The 23,567-nt window shown below is 37.9% G+C and overlaps 2 protein-coding genes across 3 annotated transcripts in view; one reads left to right on the top strand and one right to left on the bottom strand.

The window, feature by feature from the left end:
* The window catches only part of RASA1 (RAS p21 protein activator 1), a 54,613-nt gene extending 46,072 nt beyond the window's left edge, over positions 1-8,541 (top strand). The window contains exons 20-25 of the mRNA XM_057381870.1: positions 628-714; positions 3,052-3,119; positions 4,752-4,840; positions 5,635-5,712; positions 6,832-6,966; positions 7,584-8,541. Of these exons, the coding sequence (XP_057237853.1) occupies positions 628-714; positions 3,052-3,119; positions 4,752-4,840; positions 5,635-5,712; positions 6,832-6,966; positions 7,584-7,667 (541 nt within the window). The 3' untranslated portion in view covers positions 7,668-8,541. The remainder of the gene's footprint in view (positions 1-627; positions 715-3,051; positions 3,120-4,751; positions 4,841-5,634; positions 5,713-6,831; positions 6,967-7,583) is intronic.
* CCNH (cyclin H) lies at positions 5,706-18,855 on the bottom strand. Of its 2 annotated transcripts, none has more exons than XM_057381871.1 (10): positions 18,667-18,855; positions 18,360-18,482; positions 17,112-17,185; positions 16,635-16,845; positions 16,166-16,329; positions 14,730-14,800; positions 12,165-12,276; positions 11,554-11,614; positions 9,738-9,826; positions 5,706-6,737 (listed from the first exon to the last, which is right to left on the bottom strand). In XM_057381871.1, the coding sequence occupies exons 1-9, from the start codon at positions 18,838-18,840 to the stop codon at positions 9,782-9,784; spliced, it is 1,035 nt and encodes a 344-aa protein (XP_057237854.1). In that variant the 5' UTR covers positions 18,841-18,855; the 3' UTR covers positions 5,706-6,737; positions 9,738-9,781. The 2 variants fall into 2 exon arrangements, with proteins under 2 accessions (XP_057237854.1, XP_057237855.1); XM_057381872.1 differs by having other exon boundaries at positions 18,593-18,741.
* Between the last annotated feature and the right edge of the window lie 4,712 nt (positions 18,856-23,567).

Here is a 23,567-nt window from a genome sequence, read left to right as displayed (position 1 = left end):
ATCCTCTCACAGTGTCATTAGCTTATAAGTACATGAAACCGTCAAGTTTGAGACATTAGAGTAGCGTGGAAGTTTCTCTTGTGTCTGTGCTGGTAAGATTAGCATTGAAAATTGCACTTCTTTTAAGTATATGATGCAGTGATCAACATTTTCTGAAATAAACCACAAATTTCCTTTTTTTGTTTTTTAAATGGGAGAGGACTCTTGCTGTGTTGCTTAATTTTTTAGCTTTTCTTGCTATGCAGCATATGTAAAAAGAATTGGTTTAGTTAAGAGAGAAACTAAAAAATCAACCATCAGAATGGTCTTTTTTCAAAAGGGAAAATCTACTTAAGGAGACAGTTACAAAACATATAAAGCACATCTGAATGATTACAGAATTGTAAATAAAATGGGTTTTCCTTGTAATTTATAAATTTACTTTTTAGTACAAACCTTAGATTTTTAATAGATTTTTTAACTTAAAAATTAACTCTTAGTTAAAGTTAATGTAAGATTTGGCTACATTGTTAATGTAAAGTTGATAACAGTTCTGCATCAAGTAGGAGGTTGGTCTACGTCATTTCTAACCAGCATTTTTGATTCTGTAAGTTTAATGGAATGAGTATTTAGCTACTATTTCTGCAGGACATTGAGGTATATTTATGGGTGCCTGCAGAAGTCTGTTCAAAACAAATGGCCAGCTAATACTACCATGAGAACCAGAGTTGTTAGGTAAGTTACTTGTCAACCTTATTCTGGAAATATTTCTTTCAAGCCTTGTTGAATACATCAGTGTACTTACCTATGTTTTCTTTTAGTGACAAAACGATATACTTACACAGGTTACAACAGTGTTGAAGATATTTATGATGCTAAAGCACAATGTCCCAGATAAAGATTGAGCTTGCTGGATTCTTGGTCTTGTTCTTAGAGCCTTGCCAGAATAAAATGATGTAATATAGAGGTCAATATAGTTTTACTTAATGGTTTTAACTTCGAATTTACAATACTACAACCCAATTATGTCGAAATATTCTGGAGGTCATCTGAAAATGTTGTGGAGCTTACTTAACCTGGCTCTTTTGAACTCACACCAGCCACCAGAACTTCAGTCTTAAGTTATTAAGCCAGTGCAATGCGAAAGTTCTTCTAACTCTGTTCTTTGCCAGGGTAGGTCAAACAAAAACTTTGAACAAACATGTGATCTTGACACTTTTTCTAGATGTGCCAGGGCTTTTAAGGGTATCAAAGCCTAAGTTTTCTTTTTTGTGAAGTCAGGCAGTTGAACGGTTGGCAGAAGTTAATATCCCATGAAGGCATCTTTCGGAGGATTTCTCTTGAGCTTGTATTTACCATTTTAATGCCAAAAGCCTTATGTGTTCCATACTATGAAGTGGCATTGGCTTCAAATGTAGACTGCTCCTACTGTGAGAGCTCCATATACTCTGAGGGGCTAAGCTGTTGGAAGGCTGTAAGGCTCAATAGTGAATTCTGTATCTTTCTGTACCTCCCAGCTCTGAAGAGGACCATGTGACTTTCCTTAGTGGACACACAGCTCACTTTCAGTTTTCCCAGTGGTCTCCACTGGATGATAAAAATACTTTATCACTTGCTTTTGTGGTGTTCCATTTTGACAAGTGGATACACTTGAGATCTCTCTCTAGAGTGCAGTTTCATGGCTTCCAGTGATGTTTATTACTTTTCATTGCACTGCTTTTGGTTTAAGAGTGATTAAATATTCAGAGCCAGATGGACAAATTCTTGATATCTGAGTATCTTCCCTATTGTATCTGTCAGAATGTGCTGCCATTTCTCTCTGGCTGTAAAACTCCCATGTAGATATTTGGTCAGTCTTAATTTAGGCAGGTTGACAAAGGTAAGTATCAGATCTTCCCTATCAGCAGGGTCTCTGCTAGATTTGTACTTTGTTGGCCTTCATCATTGGGCACTTTAAGAGAGAGATTGGTGTATGCACTATGATTTCAAAATTAATTACTTATTCATAGATTAAAATTGTCGCCACCAAAAGTATTTTAAATTAACCTCTGGCCAAGAACTGTTTTCTTACCAGCCCAGAACTTGTAGTTCTTAGAGATGTAAGACATATCTATAACAGAACATACTAGGTGTTCTTGGACTTCCAGAAGGTGCATTAACCTCACTGCTGTTTGTCACTTTCAAGTAATGTGGACATTTCCATCACCGTGTACTTAACAATAGACAAGGTAGTGTGAGGTTTCCTTCCTCTTTGCCTAAGTGGTCAGGTTCTGGTATTGCTGTACTGAAAACCAGCTTGCTGGTGATGTCCAAGGACAAAATTACCGTTGTTTTAGATTTATTTAGTTCATCTGTATGCCACTTCATTGTACAGCAATTAGCTAGAATTTAGGTTGACCTTAGCGGATGATTTTTATTTGTGGTATTAACAGGCAGATCTTTCTCATGCTGCTGAAGCCTGTTCTGGGTTCCTGTTCCATTAATTCATAGTTCTTTAATTAGAACACTTTTTCCAGCTTTTTAGATAGCAGCAGTTCTTTCATGGTGGAAAGTACTAGATCCCTTATTTTTCCACTGAATTGTACTATCATCACCATAATTGATCAGCTGAAACTGACCTAAAGGTGTGTTCTGTCAGGGGAGGATTCTTTTGCCTACCCACTCCTGCACTCCAGCTTGTGATGACTTTGAGAAGTGGGTAGCTGTGGGGTGGATGACTTGAAGTAGCAGACAGCGAAGAACTTTTGGGAGGTCAGAGACCAAGGGCTCTTCCTTTTTGAGCCAGCATGGTCTGGGATTGGCTTTGTTATTACTTGGCAATTAAGTTCTTCCTACACTATTTAAACAGTTCACTATTACAGGGAAAGCGAAGTGCCTATTCTTTCAGATTTCACTGCAATTCATAGAATCATAGCACCGTGATCTTAATTGATGTTTTGGCAGAGCACAGACTAGTTGCTTGGTGTTTGTCTCAGCAAGATCCCAAATTAACTTTACTCCTGAAAGACTACACAATTTTACATTAATTTTCTCATGGTTTTTGAACAAAATACAATTTTCTTTCCATTTCAGTGGCTTTGTTTTTCTTCGACTGATTTGTCCTGCTATCCTGAACCCAAGGATGTTTAATATCATCTCAGGTGACTATGTTCTTCAGATTGAATCTATCTGTACTTTATGCAGCAGGAGGCATGAAATCACTGTGGTGTCTAATATAGCAAAATTGGAAGTTTTTTTGAATGCTCTGTTTGAAGTCAAGTTATTCATATAATTTGGCTGACTTCTTAGGGCATATGCTTTTCACCCTCAAAGGCTTGATTATGGTTATTGCCAATGTTATTTTAAAGTCGAAAAAACCATGCATTGTGATATTTAATAATAAAATGTTGTCTTGCAGTGTTTAATGCATTGTAGCAGTGTGAAAAATGTAATGGGAACTTAGATGTCACTTTCAGTATGCTACCTTGCCCGAGTTAATTGCTGAATGTAGTGGTATTTCTGAAATGAACAAGATTTATAAAGTTATGTGTCTGCAGAACTTGGAATGTATTTGTATATCTAGAAAATTATTGTTGAAAACTTGTCTGAATGTCCTGCATAGATGGCTTCCAGCTCTTGGCGTGGTGTTTTGACTCATTGAATACAGTCAGTCTTAAAAACAGAATCTTAAAGATGAGAGAGGGGTAGGCTTCAGAAAGGGAGAAAAACAGGAGGAAATACAGGAGAAAATAAAAAATCGTATTCAGAAAAGCATTCTTTTCCTTTATTTACAGACAGCTTTTAGACAATGTGGCATGTTTTCTACCTTCAGTTATTAAACTGTTCTAAATGAGACGGACTGTGTAAACAAAGTTCCTTTCTCTCTCTCGCACAGTAATAATTTATGTAGATGTTTTGGAGAAAGCATTTGAGAAACAGAGCCTGGAACAAGTGATATTTTTTTAGCATTTTATTATCTTTGGATAGTTTGCAAGTTAGGCACCTCCTAACTTGGGTTGCACTGTGACTGCAGGTGTAAAACAGATTCTCCTTTCCCCATTGCTTTTAAAAATTTTAGTAATGCCTTTTAAGCTTGTCCATTACAATCCTGCTGAGTTACCTCCAGCTAGTATTTGTGACTGCTGTTAAGGCAAACTTACGGACCTTATAACCCTGTCAGTGGAATGCTTTTAATCCGGTGATTTACCTTAATGGGAAAGAAATGTGCTTTTGTGAGATACTGCTGCGTAACATCGCTTGTTGGAAAAGAAATTTCTAACTGACTTAAGTGGTTAACATAAAGTGTTTATAGTCTCAGTGATTACAGACTACAGTTTCATGGAAAGACAGGCCATGACTGCATGAACGTTCACTGTTTTCCTGCTGCCAGTAGCTTCAAAGTATTAACTTGTCAGGGCCCACTTACGTGGATATAAGCAAATACAGAAAATTTAAATGTCTTTTTTATTTCAAAGGTAAACGTTTTATTTTAACAAGTAATCCTCCTTTCAATACAACTGCTCCAGTTTTGAAAAAATTGTTATTATTTCATGTAACTCCTACGAACATATTATTTTGCCTTGTTCTGTGTGGAACCAGATGATCAGATTAATATGTATTTTGGACATTACAAAACATTATATTTGATTTTACCAACTGATATCTTTCACATGCAGTTTTGTTATATTAAAAAAATTGCATTAAAAATATGAATGGGAGAACTTCATTTTTATGTGACTGCTGTTAATTTTAAATTGCATAGCCAGTGACTCTTCACTTTGCATTCCTGCCAGATTCTCCTTCCCCCATTGCTGCAAGAACGCTGACGCTGGTCGCCAAGTCTGTGCAGAATTTAGCTAATCTGGTTGAATTTGGAGCTAAGGTGAATATAATTTCATACATGGAGAACATCCTAGAACTGTGTGTTCAGTATACTTTTCACATGTTCCTGTGTAATGCACGCAAAAAATCTCTTGCTATTTTCTCATGCAGAACCTCTGACTTTCTCTTCCTCCACTTTGACCTTGCTTTTATCACCCCTTAGACTAGTGTTTTCTGTGACAGAGCACTTCAAAGCTCTCCTGTTTGTACTGCTATACATAATTAAAGCTGTGAGTAAAGTGTACATATTGCACTAAAAAGCCCAACCTCTCAATGAAGTTTCTATTAAAACACTAAAACAATGCCAGCTGTAATTGATCTTAATTTCCAGGCTGACACACAGCTAAAAATAAATCTGTTGACCTAAGCACAATTAACATAGCTTCACGCTGGCATTAGAAAATTATTTCTCTTGACACACAGAACTTGGAATGTAAGAATTAATGACAAAACAGGGAAGAAAGCAATTGTTCCTGATTATACCTCTGCACATAGAGCATCTGTTCACTGCAAACAAGTATTAGAGATACTCATCTTAATATAAATTCATATTATTGTGCATGTGTAAGAAAAATTCTGAATCACAGATCTTAATCTTCTGAATACAAGAAAATACCGAATTCTATAGTCTTTTGACTGGCTGCAAACCATACATTAGAAATTCACTTGAAAAAAGATTATAAAATTCCAATTTACATACTTATTTTTAGTGTCATTTGCCCAAACGCACTGTGTTTGCGTCAGGTGTGACAATTATCTTGGAATTGATTTGTTAATACTTTCTAAAATTACTAGGAGCCATATATGGAAGGGGTAAATCCATTCATCAAGAGCAACAAACATCGAATGATCATGTTCTTGGATGAACTTGGGGTAAGTGATTAAAAAAAAGTTTGCTGAAGTTATGTAGCAGGAGTGTAAATTCAAATTCTTTACGCCTCTTATTAACTAACTCAACGGTGTATCAGTTTCCACACAATTTTGAATGCTTTCATCTGAGTACATTTKTTTATGCATGTTTAAAAATTGCTAGTTTATCATACAGGACTTTACTAATTTAGTGCCTCTGTAAATGTGAGAAGCTCAAGTAGATTTTATAGCTATGAAAATAAAGTTTTGGCCAAAAATTCAAACTTTCCAAAACCATGTTTTAAACCAAAAATTTTTATACATAACTTGTCACATGGTTTTGACCAGAGACCGAAATTAATTTTTGCTTTAAAAATGTTAGGCTGAATTTCAGTAAGCATTGGCCAGAGTTTCACTGCATGCATTCTACGAGTTGTAGTTTGAAAGTGAACTGCTGTCACGGAGTCCTTTTGAAGTGGGACTGCTTTGTGTGTATGATAGCTGTAACAGCAGGTAGGTCACCACGTTATGTGTATGTATTTTAAAGCCAATAATAATTAATTTTAAAAATCCAGATGAAAAAAAATGTGCTAAGCACCGTGAATTAGTTCTTTTAAAGTACTTAGAAATTATCTCAGAATATTTTGATCAAATGGAAAATTTGAGTAGGTTCCAGGTTTCATCCTTTTCTGACTAAATCACAACTTCTGCATACTGTGATACATCAGTTTTCTTTAAATGACAGATTTTGTATGAGGTCTCTGATAACTGTTGGTTTGAAAATACCTGTTGGATTAATCTGCCATTTTAATTTGCAGCATTACTGATTTATGATTTATGTTATAGCTAACAGCAGATTTTGCTGAATTTGTCGCTGTTCCCTCACTTAGATTAAAAAAAGCTCCTAATGGATGGATTCACCTTTCATTTAGGTTTGAGTCTCCATGCCGTAGGTTCCTGGTCAGGTCAAAGGTAATAGAGCAATACCAGATCTTCTAGTAAGAATTCTCCTAGGAATATAAATTGCAATATGCTCCCAAAACACATGCCTGTGGAGAGAAGAAAACAAATAGATTATTTGTAACAGAAATGACTGAAGGTTTAGCTGGAAAAGAGCAAAATTGGTCTTCTGTTTTGTTGAAGAATGTTCCTGAGCTTCCAGACACTACAGAGCACTCTAGAACTGACCTCTCCCGTGACCTGGCAGCTTTGCATGAGATCTGTGTGGCACACTCAGATGAGCTTCGGACACTCAGCAACGAGCGAGGGGTGATGCAGGTGAGTTAACACAGATTACAGGTAGAGGTGCTATGTCCTGAGTTACTTCCTTAATACCGGGATTCTTCTGTAGTATTTCTCCAGCAGTACAACTGATGCTGTATTTCACCACAAGGTTTTTAGCTGTGAAGGAAATACTTAGTCCATATCCATAGTTTTGTTCCTTCATGTAACAAAATCAAGTAGGTTTGGGGATTTTTTGTTTCCAGAGGAATCCTTAAACCCCCAAAATTACTGTCTCCTGACAGGCTCTCTGGGTCTTAGATTTCAGATCTTGATTTTTCTTCAGTTGAGAACTAAATTCACTTTGTTTAGCTTTCTGCTAACATGTCATTTCTGCTTAGTTTGCCAGCACACTTTTAAGCTTGGCAAACTCAGCTGGCAAACCCTAGGTGTACACTTTCTCTGCCTCCTTATTAACAAGCAACAAGATCCATGGAAGGAGAGGCAAATTCATGACGTTGTTTTAAGACTATCCTTATGACTCCGTATTTGTTTTTCAGTAATGTATTTATGTAGTCACAGGTCTCATAGGCTGATGCTGAAAATGATGCTCAGGGAGGACTTTTCTGTCTCCAGTAGCTAATGTGGTTTTACTGACACACTCTCTCTTACAGCACGTTCTTAAGAAGCTTTTGGCCATTACTGAACTGCTACAACAAAAACAAAATCAGTATTCGGTGTCTAACAACATCAGGTAGCAGCCCTCTACCTGAATTCTGCACAGATCCAGCATGCCCAACATGGCAACTCACATCAGTATCACTTTCTTCTTGCTCTTGCCAAAAATAGCACACCCTGTCACATTCCCAGTGATGTGTGAACTATGCAAAAAGGAAACAAAGATCCTGTTGGTGAATGATTGTACCAGCAGCTTTTTTTAAGCTATCTGTGCAGGACATTTGCACTTTTTTTTTCCACTTGGAAACAGTTTTCACAACCTCTGAGCCACCTTCTGCAGAGAAAATGCTGTGACTCTGTCTTGAACTTTAAAACTTTCAGCACCTCTGATTGCCAAAGTTTTTGCTGTCTGGTTGGAAAATAATTATCAACTGACATGAAAAGGAAGTGGTATTCTGACAACTGCCTATAACTGGATAACATTTTACTGTAATTTCTGACTGGTTACAATAATTATGACTTTTGACTGTTTCAACCACTTTTTAACTTGCATTTACAGTTTCCAGAATTTGATGTTATGGTAGGAGCAACCTTTACTGTACACTTTTTATACCATGCTGTTTCTCTTGCTGGAATTATGTTGAAAGAGAATATGGAGAAGAGATCTTGTCAGCTTTATTTTTCTGATGTGCCACTGATTCAGTCTGAATGGTTCTTCTATCAAGAACTGTGTATCCAGATAAATCACAATGCTTTTGTAAAATGTTTACAACAGTAAATAATCTGAATTGAGTAAATTTATTGATCATGTATCAGACATGCATGCATTCATTAAACCATTTTATAAAATAGGTATTGTTTGGTCTTTTGTGTACTGTAAGTCTAGCATAAATATTATTTTTATAAGTGAAAAGTTTTTAAAATAAATCAAGCTGCATAACAACTCAATGGAAACTGGCTAACTCCAGCTGCTGTGGATTTTTTACAGTGTCTGCACAGGTGGTGTATTTGCAATGTTCATGCTATATCACTTTTTGAGTGTGAGTCCTCAGACAACATTTATCTTGTCCATTTCCCTTAATTTGTACATCACTGTACATTCTCATAAAAGMGGCACTGGCACAGTGCCAGAGAGGCTGGCATTGGGATTGCCCCAGTCCCTAGAAGTCAAGCTGAAGGTCAAGCTGGATGAGGCTTGGACTAACTGGTCTAGTGGAAGGTGTCTTTTCCCATCACACTGCCACAAACCATTAAAAAAAAAATGAAAAGTAAAATGCATTTTGTTGATTTAGAGGGTATTTCAGCATCACCATGTGTTACACACTACATACATAAAAGGGATGCTCTAGCACAACTAATGAGGTATCAYTTAAGTAATATTATCATATGAACACTGTTTACAACACCTACACTATTTTTCCTGTGTATTAGAACTGCTACTCCACTGTCACTTTTGCACCTTTGCAGTAGTATTACAGTAGCTCTTACTGTGTTGCCCTGGTCTCCGGCTTCCTTGAAGGCGAGAGTTTCCAAATGTCACACGCATGGCACTGGGCAGACACACGTGATGCTCTCCTATAGCGACAATACACCTGCTTGAAAGACGTTGGTACTGAAGTAGTCTCTTAAAATTGTCCCATAACCACGTCAAGCTTGTATGAAACTGCAGCTCAGAGGAGTAAGTAATTAATCTCTTGTTCTGTCCTACTYAGATCTTCCACAGTGCATAAAAGGGATTTTGTGGATTTAATTGCTTGGGTATAGGCAGTATAACATGGTAAAAAGAAGAATAAAAGGATAGAGCTGCCTAGCTAATTTACCTGTTACACAAAAAATACAGTGAAGAGAATGAAACTGGGCAACACTCAAAGCTGCATTTAGGTGTGGGGATTGTAGAACTCTAATACAGTGTATGAAAAGGAAATAAATCAGCTCTTATCCTACACTTCACCCACATCAGACCGTTCCTGAACCAAAAACCAGGACCATATTTCTTAAAGCAAGTGTTTGACCTCCACTAGATGAGGCTTCAATGGAACCACAACTCATTCTTTTAGGAAAAAAGCTTAAAATGCTTTACTGCAAGTTAAGAACTAACAGCACAAAAACCTTGTGACACAGAATAAGGAACCTGTGGCAGGCAGTCACACCTGACACCAGAAAGTAGTTTGCAGTGGCAGAAGTCCATCTTCCTTCAAAGTAATGCTGAATCCACACGATCATCATCAGTCCACTCATCCTAATGGAAGGGAAAAAGACATCTTGAGTGACATTGTCCATGGTGTGCTCCTTATGCTGTGCCTTTAAAAATTTCTACAGAGCTTCTATGAACAGAAGAAAGTCTAAAACATATTTTAACTTGGGGAAAGTCAGGCCTTTAACCTTAAAGCTAGTTATGCATACCTATGCTTATAGTCATGGACAGAGTCATCTTAGCATCCCCTTTTTAATACCTGAGATAAAGCTTATGATTCTTTATTTTGCATAACTACATACAGATGTCCAAAGCAGCTCATACTGCAGCTTCTAATGTCTTGTGCTTTTCATGGCTTCATCACCTTGGCAGCTAAGTCACCTGTGCTCAGTCATTATCTTTCTTCTGTCATTTCAAACTGATAAGCTCACCCTCTCGGTTCTAGCTTTCCTACTGATACTGACCTTCAGCTGCAAGCAATTAAATCGGGAAACATTTTAGATCAGAATTGACTGTGCACTTGTAGACTAGAGTCTAATATCAGCTAACTACAGCATTAATGAAGCCTCAAGAGTTTGCATTCTGTAAGCTTTCAAAACGTTATGCACACTTTCTCCTTTGTGTCCTGGTCAGCTCAGATCTGCTTATTTGATTACTCGGAAATGAAATTACCGAAGTAGAAACCTATTTCAGATACATCAATAATGAAAAGTTTCAGGACTTTGGAACTGTGCAAGTCTGTAATGAAGTGCTGCAGGCTATGTGAATTTATGCCTCAAACACAGTAGTGTAACTAATTAAAATTAAATCGGGGAACAAGTGAAACCTTCAAAGCTTATGTGGAGCTGTTTCATTAGTATTCTGTTATAAAGTTTAAAGTTTTGAAAGTGCCTGTTTTATGGAATTGCCAGTTTCAATATACTTTTTAAGACTGGCATTTGGAGTGAACATTAATGACAGTTCTCACTGCACTGAAGTTACAAATATATGTTCAAGGTTCTGTATTTTGTTAGAACATACCTTCAATGCCAATTTTATTATAATCTTGTTTAAATAATTTTTTAGATTCTCATTTGACATTATGGCATCAATCTACTATAAAAATCTCTAATAGCAAAAGACACAAATTGTGTCATTTATCTTCAGATTTTGATAGATGACCCTCTTCAGCTGTTAGCACATTTTTCCATGGCATCGTTAATGCCATGCTTAACATGTGTTTGACTATCAGTATGTAGTCTCTTTAGTATCAAGAGGAGTCCAGTTAAAAAGGATTCTTCATCTCTGCCAGAATGGACTCTCTACAACTTCCTGTTCGTGTTACAAACAAAAACTATGGAAGGTGTTCACAGGTAAAAGACAACCTTAACACTGTTTTCATTGGTTGATTCACCCTTGTCAGTTTATCTCCACCTTATTTATACTTAGTTTTATAATCCAAAGTACTAGCTACTCATCTGTAACTCATGCAGCCTTGTTAGTAAATTGTCTGACATAAATTTATTCCAGCACATTGCACTGCTTTGAGCAAGAAACCAAAACAGAATAAAAACTTTTAAAGCACAAGAAACAGCAGGAAAGATGGACTGCATGATCATTCCCCTCTCCACAACACATTTTCAAGTGCAGGCTAGTATGAAATCTAGCTCACGTAAGATGAAAAAAAATAATATTACAGATCCATAAGTTTATCTCAGTAGCTGTGTCACTTTTGTCTTGGTACTTAAGCGTGAAAAAAAACCAGGAAAAACTTGTAYAATAGGTTTACTGACCTCATCCATTCTACATTTCTTTGTGACATAGTCATCATCTTCATAACCCTTCCTCTTCTTCCTAACCCAGAAGATAAGGGAAATGCTTAGATATTCTGGAAGTTAAGATTCGCTTTATTTAACCCCAAGATTAGGTTACAGATAAGCCTGTTCCATAAAAAAACTGTCAAAGCCTCAGCAAGCAGCTTGCTGGAAGTTCAGAATGCATACTGAATTGAAAAGGGCAGAAAAGAACAATCAGGAAGTCCTTTCCAAGCCACATAATTCTTAAGAGAAAATTAACCCTTTACACAATTCTTGTTTCAATCACATTATTTTAAAGCCCTTGGTTCTCATTATATACAACATCAAGTGGCCAGACCTTAGAAGTCACCCACTATTCCAGTTCTTTTGTATTACAAAAGACTCAGCTTCCAGTGCAAATCAGCACAAAAGAACTTATTTATGTATTAATACAAGTACTACTTTGAGTCTTGGACCTCAGCTTCCAGTAGATATTTATAGCAAGTGGGCAAACACTGCTTAAACATTTAAGCGTTTTCATTTTCCATCACTCAGATAAGAAATGCCAATAAAAATGCAGAAGTTTAGCATATCCAGGATTTACTTACGGGTTTGTATTAAGTGAAAGCTCCAAGCTGTGACATTTCTCTAATTTCTGTTTTAGAGCAGCAATCTCTTCAGGCCTTGGCAGTTCGTATTTCTTTATGAGATTTTTCATGCCTAAAATAGCAACAACACAGCTCTAAGCATACAGATAATTTTGCTCTGCCTTGTTTTGTGGGCCTTTGTGGCAAGATACTGGTAGTGGATGGGCTACAGGGGTGGCTTTCTAAGAAGTTGCTAGAGGCTCCCCCCATGCACAACAGAACCAACASCTGACAGCTCCAACAGGTATCCACCACTGACGAAGACCAAGCCTGTTAGTGACAGTGGATTTGCCTCTTGGGTAATTGATTTAAAGGAGAAAAACCCAAATCCTGTTTGGATACTGCTGAAAAAAGGAATTAGAATATGTGAGAAGAGCCCTGCATTTACCAGGGGCAGTGAGGAAGGAGAGGAATGAGGTGCTCCAGGCACCTGGTGCAGATCACGGTGAAGCAGCTGTACTCCTGCATGAAGGTCAAGAGGAGTGTGGAGTGTGCAAATCCATCTGCAACCTGTAAAGGAGGTCATTTTGGAGTAGGTGGATATGCCCAAAGGAGGTTGTGACCCCTTGGGAATACTGTGCTGGAACAGGCTCCTGGCAGGAACCTGTGGACCCATGGGGAGAGAAACCTACACTAGAGGAGGTTTGCTGGCAAGATTTGTGACCTCATGGGACACCCACACTTAAGCAGCCATTCCTAAAGGACTGCATCCTGTGTCATSGACCCACACTGGAGCAGTTTGTGAAGAACTTCAGAATGTGGGAAGAATTCACGTTGGAAAAATTTACACAGGACTGTATCTGTGGGAGAGACCTCACCCTGCAGCAGGGGAAGAAGATGAGGAAGTAGCAGCAGCAACAACATATGAAAAGCTGACTACAGTCCCCCTGCACTGGAGGGAGAGAATTCAGGAGTGAAGTTTAGTCCAGGAAGAAGGGAGGGCTGGGGAAAAAGGTCTTTTTAAGATTTGTTTTTCACTTCTCACTACCCTGCTCTGATTTGATTGGCAGTTAATAATTTCCCCCAGTTGTGTCTGTTTTGCCCATGACAGCTGACTGGTGAGTGACACTCCCTGCCCTTATCTCAGCCCATGAGTTTGTTATTTTCTTTTCTCTCCCCTGCCCAGACAGGGAGGTCAGTGATAGAGCAGCTTTGGTAGTCACCTGACATCCAGTACGGGTCAACCCACCGAACTTGTGAATTACACAACCCTATCACTCAGATGCATGGCTGAATATTGCTCATGTCTCATAGTCATGGCTTCCTTCAATTCATCTTTYCTTCCCTCATTGTAACAACACTGAAACAAGTCTCTAACATCACTGACTCTGGATTTCCTCAAGGCAGAGTTCACATTACTCTGCTCACAAGCTTCAAAATACACAGGTAGTTTTTGCAATCAGCATTGTACCTGCTGTCATTAAAAAAATACTCAGTTCTAGTCTTGTTAATAATGCAGATTCAATTTACAAGATTTTTTGCTCTACCACTAGTTTTGTTTTTGTAAAAGTAATTTACAAATGCTTGAAAAATTTCCTTCCCATTATCTTGTGTTTACAGAAGAGCTGCTTTTGGGCTAAAGCTACTTTCCAGAATAATTGAGGAGTAAGTGATCCTAGCATTCCCTTTCATCTCAGCAATGGAAGTCTGAAGACTGCATTTGTTAAAGAGAGAGGAAAGGGCATCTTATGTTTTATAAATTCAATGTAAACTGAATAAATACCCTGGTTACTTGTATTGTGCATTCACTGCTCACATCAGCCTAGCCAAAGACTGCAGTATTACTGTCACCACTCCCATTTTACATGCATGSATTAACTTAAAGCATTGAGTAACTGATTACTTACTGGCAATTTTATATCCCAGACTTTTAATTTAATTAAGGTAATAATCAGTGTACTACATTCCCTTTTACCTTAGCTAAACCATGGCAATATTCTTAATATTTGTAAAATACACACCCACACATAAAACAGGGAGACTAGTGAAACTAGTGAAACTAGTGAAACTAAGCATCTTCTGAAATTTCTTCGCAGCTGCAAAAGAGATACACAGTATAAATCCTGGTGTATCACATTAATCATTTATCTTACAAAAGGGATCTTCTGGTGGTAGTAGTAATTATATGCAGGCTTTGCCTTAAGCTATAATTTTTAAGATATGGTGACTTGAAAAGCAGTTTAATTCTGTCTTACAAAAATCATTACCTAGTTCTCAAAACAGATTTCTCACTTTTGAATCAGCTGCTAGCACTTAAGATTCTGAAAGCATCAGGCAGATCCTTTGCCTGTTAACTTATTTAATTTGTTCATATTAATTTGTTCATCATGTCAGTCTTTTTTCCCCTTCCATCCATATGCTGGGTAGTTCATTCTACCGCCCTTGTTTTACTTATCCTATGCATGCCTTAAGGTGATGAAAACCATTTGAAGCACACTTTTCTGCCTAAAGCTTTTGTAATTGGAAAAAGATGGTTTTTCCTCCTTTTGCAATACTCTTTATCATGCTTCTACAATGTTTACTTACATTTCATATCATCTAGTAACCTGGATAGAGTTGATCTGTTTTCTTTCAGTGTAAGACTCTCTGATAAATAGCTGCAAAGAGACATGGAAGAATAAATTCTTGAAGTGTCATACAGTTCATGGCAATTACAGTGAGTTAACAAAAAGCAAATTATTTATTACTTACATCTCCTGGAGTTTTATAATTAGAGTAAGTAAGAGTCCTTTGGTTACTTAAGTGCTATACAATGATAAAAATGCAAGTCTGTCACTGTAACAAGTGACAAAAGTATTCCCAGCCACATAGCAATAACACTGCCAAATGAAACATTTCTAAACTGCAAATTAAGTTTMAGATTTTATGACATCACACTATTGTACAGTATGCCTACAGGACAACCAAACACTACAGAAGAGTGGTTTTCAGACTTACCAACAGACACCAGAGCTTGCAAGACAGCCATGCTTCTTTTGGCAGCTGAAAGCTATTTCTAAATGCTGTCTTAAACAAGCCTTCCTCTTACCACTAAGATCTCACTTCTTTTTAGTAAGAACACTAATGCACACAGCCTGGATAAAACCCAACATGCATGAGTAACACTTCAACACACAGAACAACCAAGAAGTTCTATCACTYCCATCATGGGAGCAACAGGTTTTTCAGCTCCCCAGTGTTTTGTCCCACTTCTGCAGGTACACTACACACAAGTTCACAGACAGAAGCTGCACCATCAGCTTCTCTCAYGTCTAGCAACAAAGACTCACATCAAACAATAAATAACAAGGTTATAACAACTGTATGATGCAGACAGRTTACAAAGATTTGAGTTCCTCCTGAACATGCAAACAAAGTTCAGACATGTTGATTCACACACTATCGACAAATTATTTTAATTCTTTTCACAAGCATACTTTTCTGAATTTTCGCACAAGCAGTACACATACAGATCTAGGAACGAGATCAAGTTTCAAGTTAAAGTCAGCAACTGAATGTTTTTACACAACTCTGAGAAGACAATTAATCCTGTTGAGAATACTCCCAAATTTTTTCTTTTATAACAAGAGACATTTGACATTCATTCAGAGCACATGGAGTATTTTATTCTAAAAAATAACTTTTTGGATTTTTTTCACTTTCTACCATATTTCCTTTTTCTTAACTGTGTAACCCTCAAGCTCAGTCTGAAAGTCCTATGCTGTTCTAACTAGGCAAAGTCATCAGGGTGGTTTTTTCTTCCTTCTTCCAAAGGAATATAAAAACCAGACACCAACTAACTGCTTTTATCACCTATCTGTGAAAATCAAACGAACAGTACCACTGCCATTCTAAAAGATAAAGAACAGACCAGTGCTAACAATCAGCAAATAGACAATTCTACTAAGAATATCTAGTGCAAGAGTTTTACACAAGAATCAAATATACTGTTTAAATTGCACCTATAAGAAAGAAAACACTACCTTTCCATATTAATTCCTGCTCTGGAACCACTAGATAATATGGCAGTGAGAGCTATCTGTGAGGGAGTAAAGAGCAGATATGCATCTGTCAAAGCCACGCGATTAAGGAAGTCATCAGCTGTTTTCCTCAAAATTTCAGGATTTTCCAGCACTGGATAGCGAGTCTGAAAAGTAAGGATTTAGGAAAATAAGGAGCTGTTCATCATTCTTGTTCATGAGCTCAGAATACACAATTCAACTATATTTTATAAAGCTAGAAAGTAGCAGATCATATTTTTATTTCAAGAGTACCCTAAATAGCTTAAAGATCACAGGTGATACAACTATCTTTCAGGTATTTGTCTATCACTTTAGAAATGAGAACTTTTAAGATCACAGGCATAAAAGGAAATAAAGTTTTTTAAGACAATGCATGACAGCCTTGTATTACTTCACTATACAGGACACGTAGCATAGCAAAGAGCATTACCTTCATATCAATTAGAAATCCCTCAAATGGCCTGTATGGATTGTGGATGATGAGATGGAAGTTCAGTTGCTGAATAAGTAGTAGTTCATATTCCAAGATTTGCTCAAGAGCTTTTTCCTGTCCAAGAAGACTTTCTCGAAGGTTACCAACGAACTGTGCACTGGATACATTAAATTCATCTACTTTACAGGCCAAAAATGCACATGTTAGCCTGGAAGAAGAAAAAACCAAAAAAACTCAAACAATTGACATATGCAGCATCCATTCTTCTATAGAGTTCTGCTCAGAGAATTTGTGTATCTTTAAAACACCAGGTTCTGAACACAGCACATGAAAACGGAAACTGATCAGATTTTGTCTTTACTCCWACTTAAGCTCTCAAATTTCCTTTTTTTTCAGGTAGGTTTTTACAAAGATAAAAATCCTACCTCTAATAGTCCATTTGATAGAGTAACTTAAGAACTGTTGATAACTCACATTATTATCCGAGGATGATACTCCATCACTGAGTTATTGAGGTAGAAGCGTTTGAAATACATGCAAGCTGTTCCCTAAATTGAAAAAAAAATGGGGAAGAGAAAAAAAAGTATTAAGAAAAAAAATATGAATACATAAAAAGAAAAAAATCATAGATCAGGCAAGTTTGAATATATACTACAGGCACACAGATACACTGAGGCACTAAGACACATACACAGCCATGTCATTAAATATTTCAAAGTCTGTATTTTTGCCTGCAAGAACCTTACAATATGACTGCCATACAAAATATTTTTTCTTTTTAGACATATTTTGGAAAACAATGCTGAAAAAGCCAACAGTATCTTTATGAAAAAAATGTTGTATTGAAATGAAATTTAAAAATCAAAGACTGAAAAACATCACTCTGAAAGCTGCGAGCAATCCTAACCATTTCACTTTTTAGACCACTAGATTTTGCAGCATGTTTATCAACATGAAAGCTAATGCTTTCCCAAACCCCTACTTGATGAGACTGCAGGGGCTACTTCTCAAATATCAGCCTGGCTTCACAGAACATACCATGGCAGCGACTGCCCCTTTTCAAAGGCATCTTCAAGCATGGCACTCTTCACCACATCTACTTGAAAAAGGGAGGACTAACAAAGGACAACATAAGTTACACAGCTTACTGGTTTAGTGAGAGAGGAGCACAATTTCACTCTGTTCTTCGGTTCCAAGTCCCTACTCTCTCCCTTCTGAAACGCCCTCTTCTGCCCTCAAGCCAGTCAGTTAAAGATAATTTTGTTTTTCCTTTGGAGGTCAGTATATTGCTATATTTGATCCAGTTAATTCTGTGGTCAGACAAACATTAATGCTGGAGAAAAAACGGACAGTCCAAATTGGAGACCATCTCTTTTAGCTACTGAGAGATTGTTTCATTGTATCATCAAACATTACCATCAACCATCTACCACTATTTTGTTTCTACTCTTTGCTAAAGAAAAACAACACAATTCAGTCACCCACTCAAGTTCAAGAGCCACAAGCAGACGATCACGTTGAAAAACATCAGGTTTTGAAATGACTGCAAGTGTCAGAAAACAAAACAAAAAAGATAAAAAGCGGCCACAGACAGCTTGGATAGGAGTTTCGGAAGAGAGAAAAGAGGTTTTAGAGATATCCGCGCTCCGAACAAACCAAACAGGAAGAAAGCGAAAGACTAAGCGGGGGCCGAGGCTGCAGTTCCGTCCTCGCCTCTCTTACCACCACGGACCGCGGCATCGCGGGCTTGAACGCGGCGCAGAAGTCCAGCAGCCGCTTCTCGTAATGCTTGCATAGCGCTAGCTCCTCGTGCGGCTCCAGCAGCACCGGGTCGCCCTGGGGCACCTTAGGAGAAGCAAAGCCGCGCCTGAGTCCGCCGCGGAATCACTGCGACGCCCCGCTCCTCCTCCCCGAGACCACCCCGCAGCCCCCGCCCGCCCCGCACCCCCGCGCACCTTCCCGCTGGCCGCCGCCCTGGCCCGGGCCCGGCGGTTCCCCTCAGCGCGGCGCCGCGCCAGCTCCTCCTCACCGCGGAAGGTCCAGTGCCGCCACTGCGTGCTGCTGTGGAACATGGTCCCGCAACATGGCCGCGCCCGCGCGGGGCATGCTGGGAGGCGCCTGAASGTGCAGGGGCTGGGGGGCGGACCCGGGTGAGTCCGTCCTGGTATTGAGGGTGTTTTGTTTCCTTTTCCAAATGTTTCATTTTTAAGGAAGGACCGTGGCAAAACGTGTGGTAAAACTTTTGCAGAATAGCAGCACTCTTGTTTCTCTTTCAGTTTTATTCATATGAACTTGCAGGTCCACACTGCACTGGTGCTGCCTCACCTCGAGTCCTGGGGGCAGTTTTGGGTACCGCAATATAAAAGACATTTAAACTACTGGAGAACGTCTAAAGGAGGGCTACAAGGATGATGAAGGGTCTGGAGAGGAAGCCATATAATGAGTGGCTGAGTTCACTTGGTCTGTTCAGCTTGAGAAGACACTGAGGGGGAGACCTCATCGCAGTCTGGAACTTCCTCGTGGAAGAGGAAGAAGGGGGCAGGCACGGATCTCTTCTGAGGGGAAGAGGCAGGGCAGGCACGGATCTCTGTGGGGCCTAGTGGCAGGGCTTAAGTAAATGGTGCGAAGTTGAGTCAGGGGAGATTTAGGTTGGATATCAGTTTTTGACTCACAGAGTGCTTGGGCACTGGAACAGGATCCGCAGCGAAGTTCTCACAGCATCAAGCCTGACAGAGTTCAAGAAATGTTAGGAGAATGCTCTCAAGCCCGTGGTGTGATTCTTGGGATGTCCTGTAAAGGCTCAGGAGCTGGACTTGATCCTGATGGATCCCTTCTGTCGGGAAAATTAATCCACAAGCACCACAGGTTTAGGTCCAAAAAGGAGACAGAGGAGTCCCGTAACGTTATTCATGAATAAAGGGAGAGGTCATGGGCATTTCCCATGGCGTCTCTCAAATACACAGAGGACTCAGCCTCTTTTTATCTTATTTTCCCGGCTGCAGTTCCCTCTCTCTTTCCCCATTGGCTCAGATACTTGAGAGGCACAGGCTCCCTGAAACGCCTGATGAAACCGCCCCTTCTATCATACATTGTCCCCTTTCAATATACATCTCTGTGTCTCTGCTCTTGTAGTCTATTAACATAGTCTGGGATAAGTCRCTCAAAGGAATTCCTATGAAAATTCTTTCCATTGTTTCCTTCTATCTCGTAGTATCAGCCTTATCTTAGCCCCAGAGTCAGTCTGTTTGTAAAGACACTCCCTTCTCATTCCTTTCACTTCCAAATCAGCATGTTCTGTGATTCTGCTCCCTTAGGTTCCTTCAGTAGTCTCATGTCCTCTCCAGATAACCATTACATATATATATATATATATATATATAATACCATTACATGTATAATCCAATTATGCTTCAAGAAAGCAGCATTCCATAGCCTCCATCCGTCAACCACAAGTTTTAGATATCAGAGTTTAATGTTTCATCTTTATATTTGAAGTGAGTAAAGCATGTAAAATATACTTTTGTGGCCAGTCACAGGACCTGTAAATAAAGTGTTACCAAACAAGCTATATTCTTTAAAAAGAAGTTTATGCAGCAGTGGGGGGAAATTATTTTAACCTTCACACAAGAGTGTTTGAACCCTATCCAGGATTAATGCTTAGTTTTGTGTCATGCAAAAATTGCTGGGATTAATGTGGCTTTGTGTTAAATCCCTACATCTCTGACTAATAGGTCTGGTGGCAGCTAGTGTTGGAAATTATATAATGTTCCTCCTAACTTTTCTAATTAATTGTTTTAATTAACTTTTCTAATTGTTTCAATTATTCATAAACAGTGTAATTTTCCACTCTGTCATATGCCACTGTAGTAATTTAGCAAGGTTGTCATAAGCTGATATTGTGGACACATGATTTGAGAAAATGACTGAAACTTTACGTTTTGCTAAAACAAGTTGTTTGCTAACAACTTTACATTTTGCTTTGATATGGTTCAATGATCTCAGACCTAGAAGGACATTAACAAAGCCTTGGAAGCAGATCTATTGCTGCAACTGCACACAAGTAATGCAAAATTAATGGACCACAAGGACATTTTGCAGAAACCCAAGATAAAGAAGAAACTGACAAAGTCAATTCAGCAATTGAACTGAAACCTCTCTATTTGGGAAAAAGATAAAAAGACTAAGAAGTGGACTAATTAGCATGAGAAACAAGAGAACAATAACAAATAGAAGAATACTAATTAATGAAGATAATTACATAATTTTTAGCCTATGAAAATTAATTTCTTTGTTTTCTAYAGTGTATAAATAGTGAAAAGTTTTGGAAGTGAATGTGCATTAGGTAAAACTATTCCCATGCACCCCGCATGCTGAATAAAGTAGGATCAGCTTCCTAACCCAACAAACTGGTTGGAGATTTTGTTTCCTGGTTTTCAGTGACAAAGTGGTTCCTTGCAGGCAGACATGGCAAAGGTTCTTTCTCCAAACTACTCAGAAAATAATTGTATTGTCTACACACTTTGAATATGTGAATACTTTGCCTTAAATTACAGCAATCCAACCCATCCAACATATCAACAGTTTGAAATCTGACCAAATCTGAGTTTCAAAAACCATATGTACAAAAGGGTGTTGCCATGAATCTAGTTGTAACAGTTCCATCACAAATTAGAGACTCAATAAATACTGTATTATTATTCTAATACTCAGTTTACTCAGGGACAATATATCATTTCACATCATCACTCATAGAGTGAAACGTAAAAATAGGAATGACAGTTTCTAAAAAAAAGCAGTACAGAGTATAAAGCAGATTTTAAAAAAATTAAGTCTCCATTTTATACCATTTACTTTTCAGAATATGTACTTCAAAGGAGATGGGTTTAAGGATACCAAACTATTTAGGAATTCAAACTATTGATTTCACTGATTGTAGTCCCTCCTTAACTTTAACTGGTATAATGAATTATTAGTGATTCTGAAATTCAGTCTGAAGGTGGACTGTTCCTAGTGCCTCTGTTTTGTTTCACAATAGCACTTTTCACAACCTCTTTACACACAACACAATTTTAATATATTATCTTGTAGCCAAAGAGGTGAATATAAAGTAAAAATACTGCAGTGTGATTTTTGTGTAATAAGGTGTACAAAGAATGGGATAAATAGATAAAGTACAGAGTGAGTATATTTTTTCAGTAAAATCAGAAAGGTAATTACAAGAATCGAAAGGTTTTTGGGAAACTGAAGTCTAGAGCTTTAAAACACATCAATTTTATTATGCAATACAGAACCGTGTTGGGCCAAGTATCTATGAGCACCTGTGAAATTAGAGATATGTTCTGAATTATTATAAGCAGCTGTATCAGTTAATAATCATTTGCTCAGTTCAGTCCAATGTAAATGTTTCAGGTCTGTCCTTTTTGCTGGTTTTAAACAGGACACATGCAGGGATATTTGTTCAGAATTATGCAAGTAGCAAGGTAACCAAGATAAATTTATGAGTTAATAAAGGCTATCCACTAGCCTAGGCATTTTAAAGTGTGTTTAGCAATTTCTCAGAAAAATTGCCTGAAAGTGTAAATAATATCTACYACCTAAATATTATAAACAGAGCACAATTTGCCTGTGGTATTTGTATCAACAAATACCACAGAGGTATTTCTCCTGATGTGTTTATGACAGCCATGGCTGTTTTAAGTGTTCTCTATTTCTTTGTTTGGAGGATATAGCAAATCAGAATCTCTCAGAAGATCTAGAGGGAACCAAAATGGAACAAGAAGCCCCACACACACCACCTAAGAAGGGAAAGATACCTGAATGCTTGGTCTGTAGAGTTTACTGTTGAAAATAAACATTCATAAAACCATTCAACTTTAATATTGGTAGTATCTTCTTAGAATAATATGTGAGGAAGGGGATTGTAACACAAATGTACAGCCCTTCAGCTGAATTGTAATGAATGCAACTAAATTAACATAATCTCCTGATTTTTATTATAATTGTTATCATTATTATTAGGACTAACTGCAGATACTAGGCTGCAACTAGCTAAAGCATTCAAAGAAAGAGTTAAACTTGTTGATGGTATTGAAGAAGATTGAAAGCTTTAGAGGTAAAAACGCATTGATTTCATAATTGCCATATTTAATGCTACAGAGAATTAATCAGAGGAACTAAATTTAATGTTTAAATACTATGTTTTAGTCCTTTTTGAATATATTAAAATCACAGGGACTGCTTGATTTGGCTATCATTGTCCTAACAGAGAAACTGCTTAAAATCAGATTACCTTTCTTGCTTTGGCTAAGTAGTACTTTACTTTTATTTGATCTGATATCAGTGAGATTATTTCATTGAAGGATACTTAACCTATATTCTCAAAACACACTGTTGTTCAAAGCATTACAAAAATGTATGCTATAAAAATATATAGCTATAATTCACTTATATGGAATATGCAATACAGGAACATAAACTTTAGAATCCTCAGCAGAAACACAGTCTTTTAATAAGCAAAAAAGGACCATAAACAACACTTTGGAATCCCTGACCTTTGCATTTTTAAATATTAAGGAAAAATCACAAATCATGGTAGCAAAAGTGAAATATGCTGAAGCAGAGATGTTTATTCTTCCCATTCATTCATCAGTAAGGGCTGAATTCCTACGGGGTGATCAGAATTGGATATTCCTTTTGAGACTACTCAGGTGTCTTGGGGATGGTCTTTTATCTCATACCATATTTGGGTTTTTTCTTTTTGCTTTGTGTCTGGGAGTGTTGCTCTTCTATCCCATCCACCCCGCCCAGCCGGGCTCCAGGAATATCACAATGGTTGAGAGGCAGCCTGTGATTTCCTACCAGAGTTGGAATGATGTGGTGATGCACCCCAACTCCCTACTCCTTTCCAGGCTGCAGTGTAATCTGAGAAAT

The sequence above is a fragment of the Malurus melanocephalus genome, unplaced genomic scaffold (genome assembly GCF_030028575.1).
Source record: "Malurus melanocephalus ecotype Western Australia unplaced genomic scaffold, MMel_1.1 scaffold_538, whole genome shotgun sequence".
Lineage (NCBI taxonomy): Eukaryota > Metazoa > Chordata > Aves > Passeriformes > Maluridae > Malurus > Malurus melanocephalus.
Note: the sequence above shows the minus strand (reverse complement) of the source record. Positions and strands in the feature narration are given on the sequence as shown.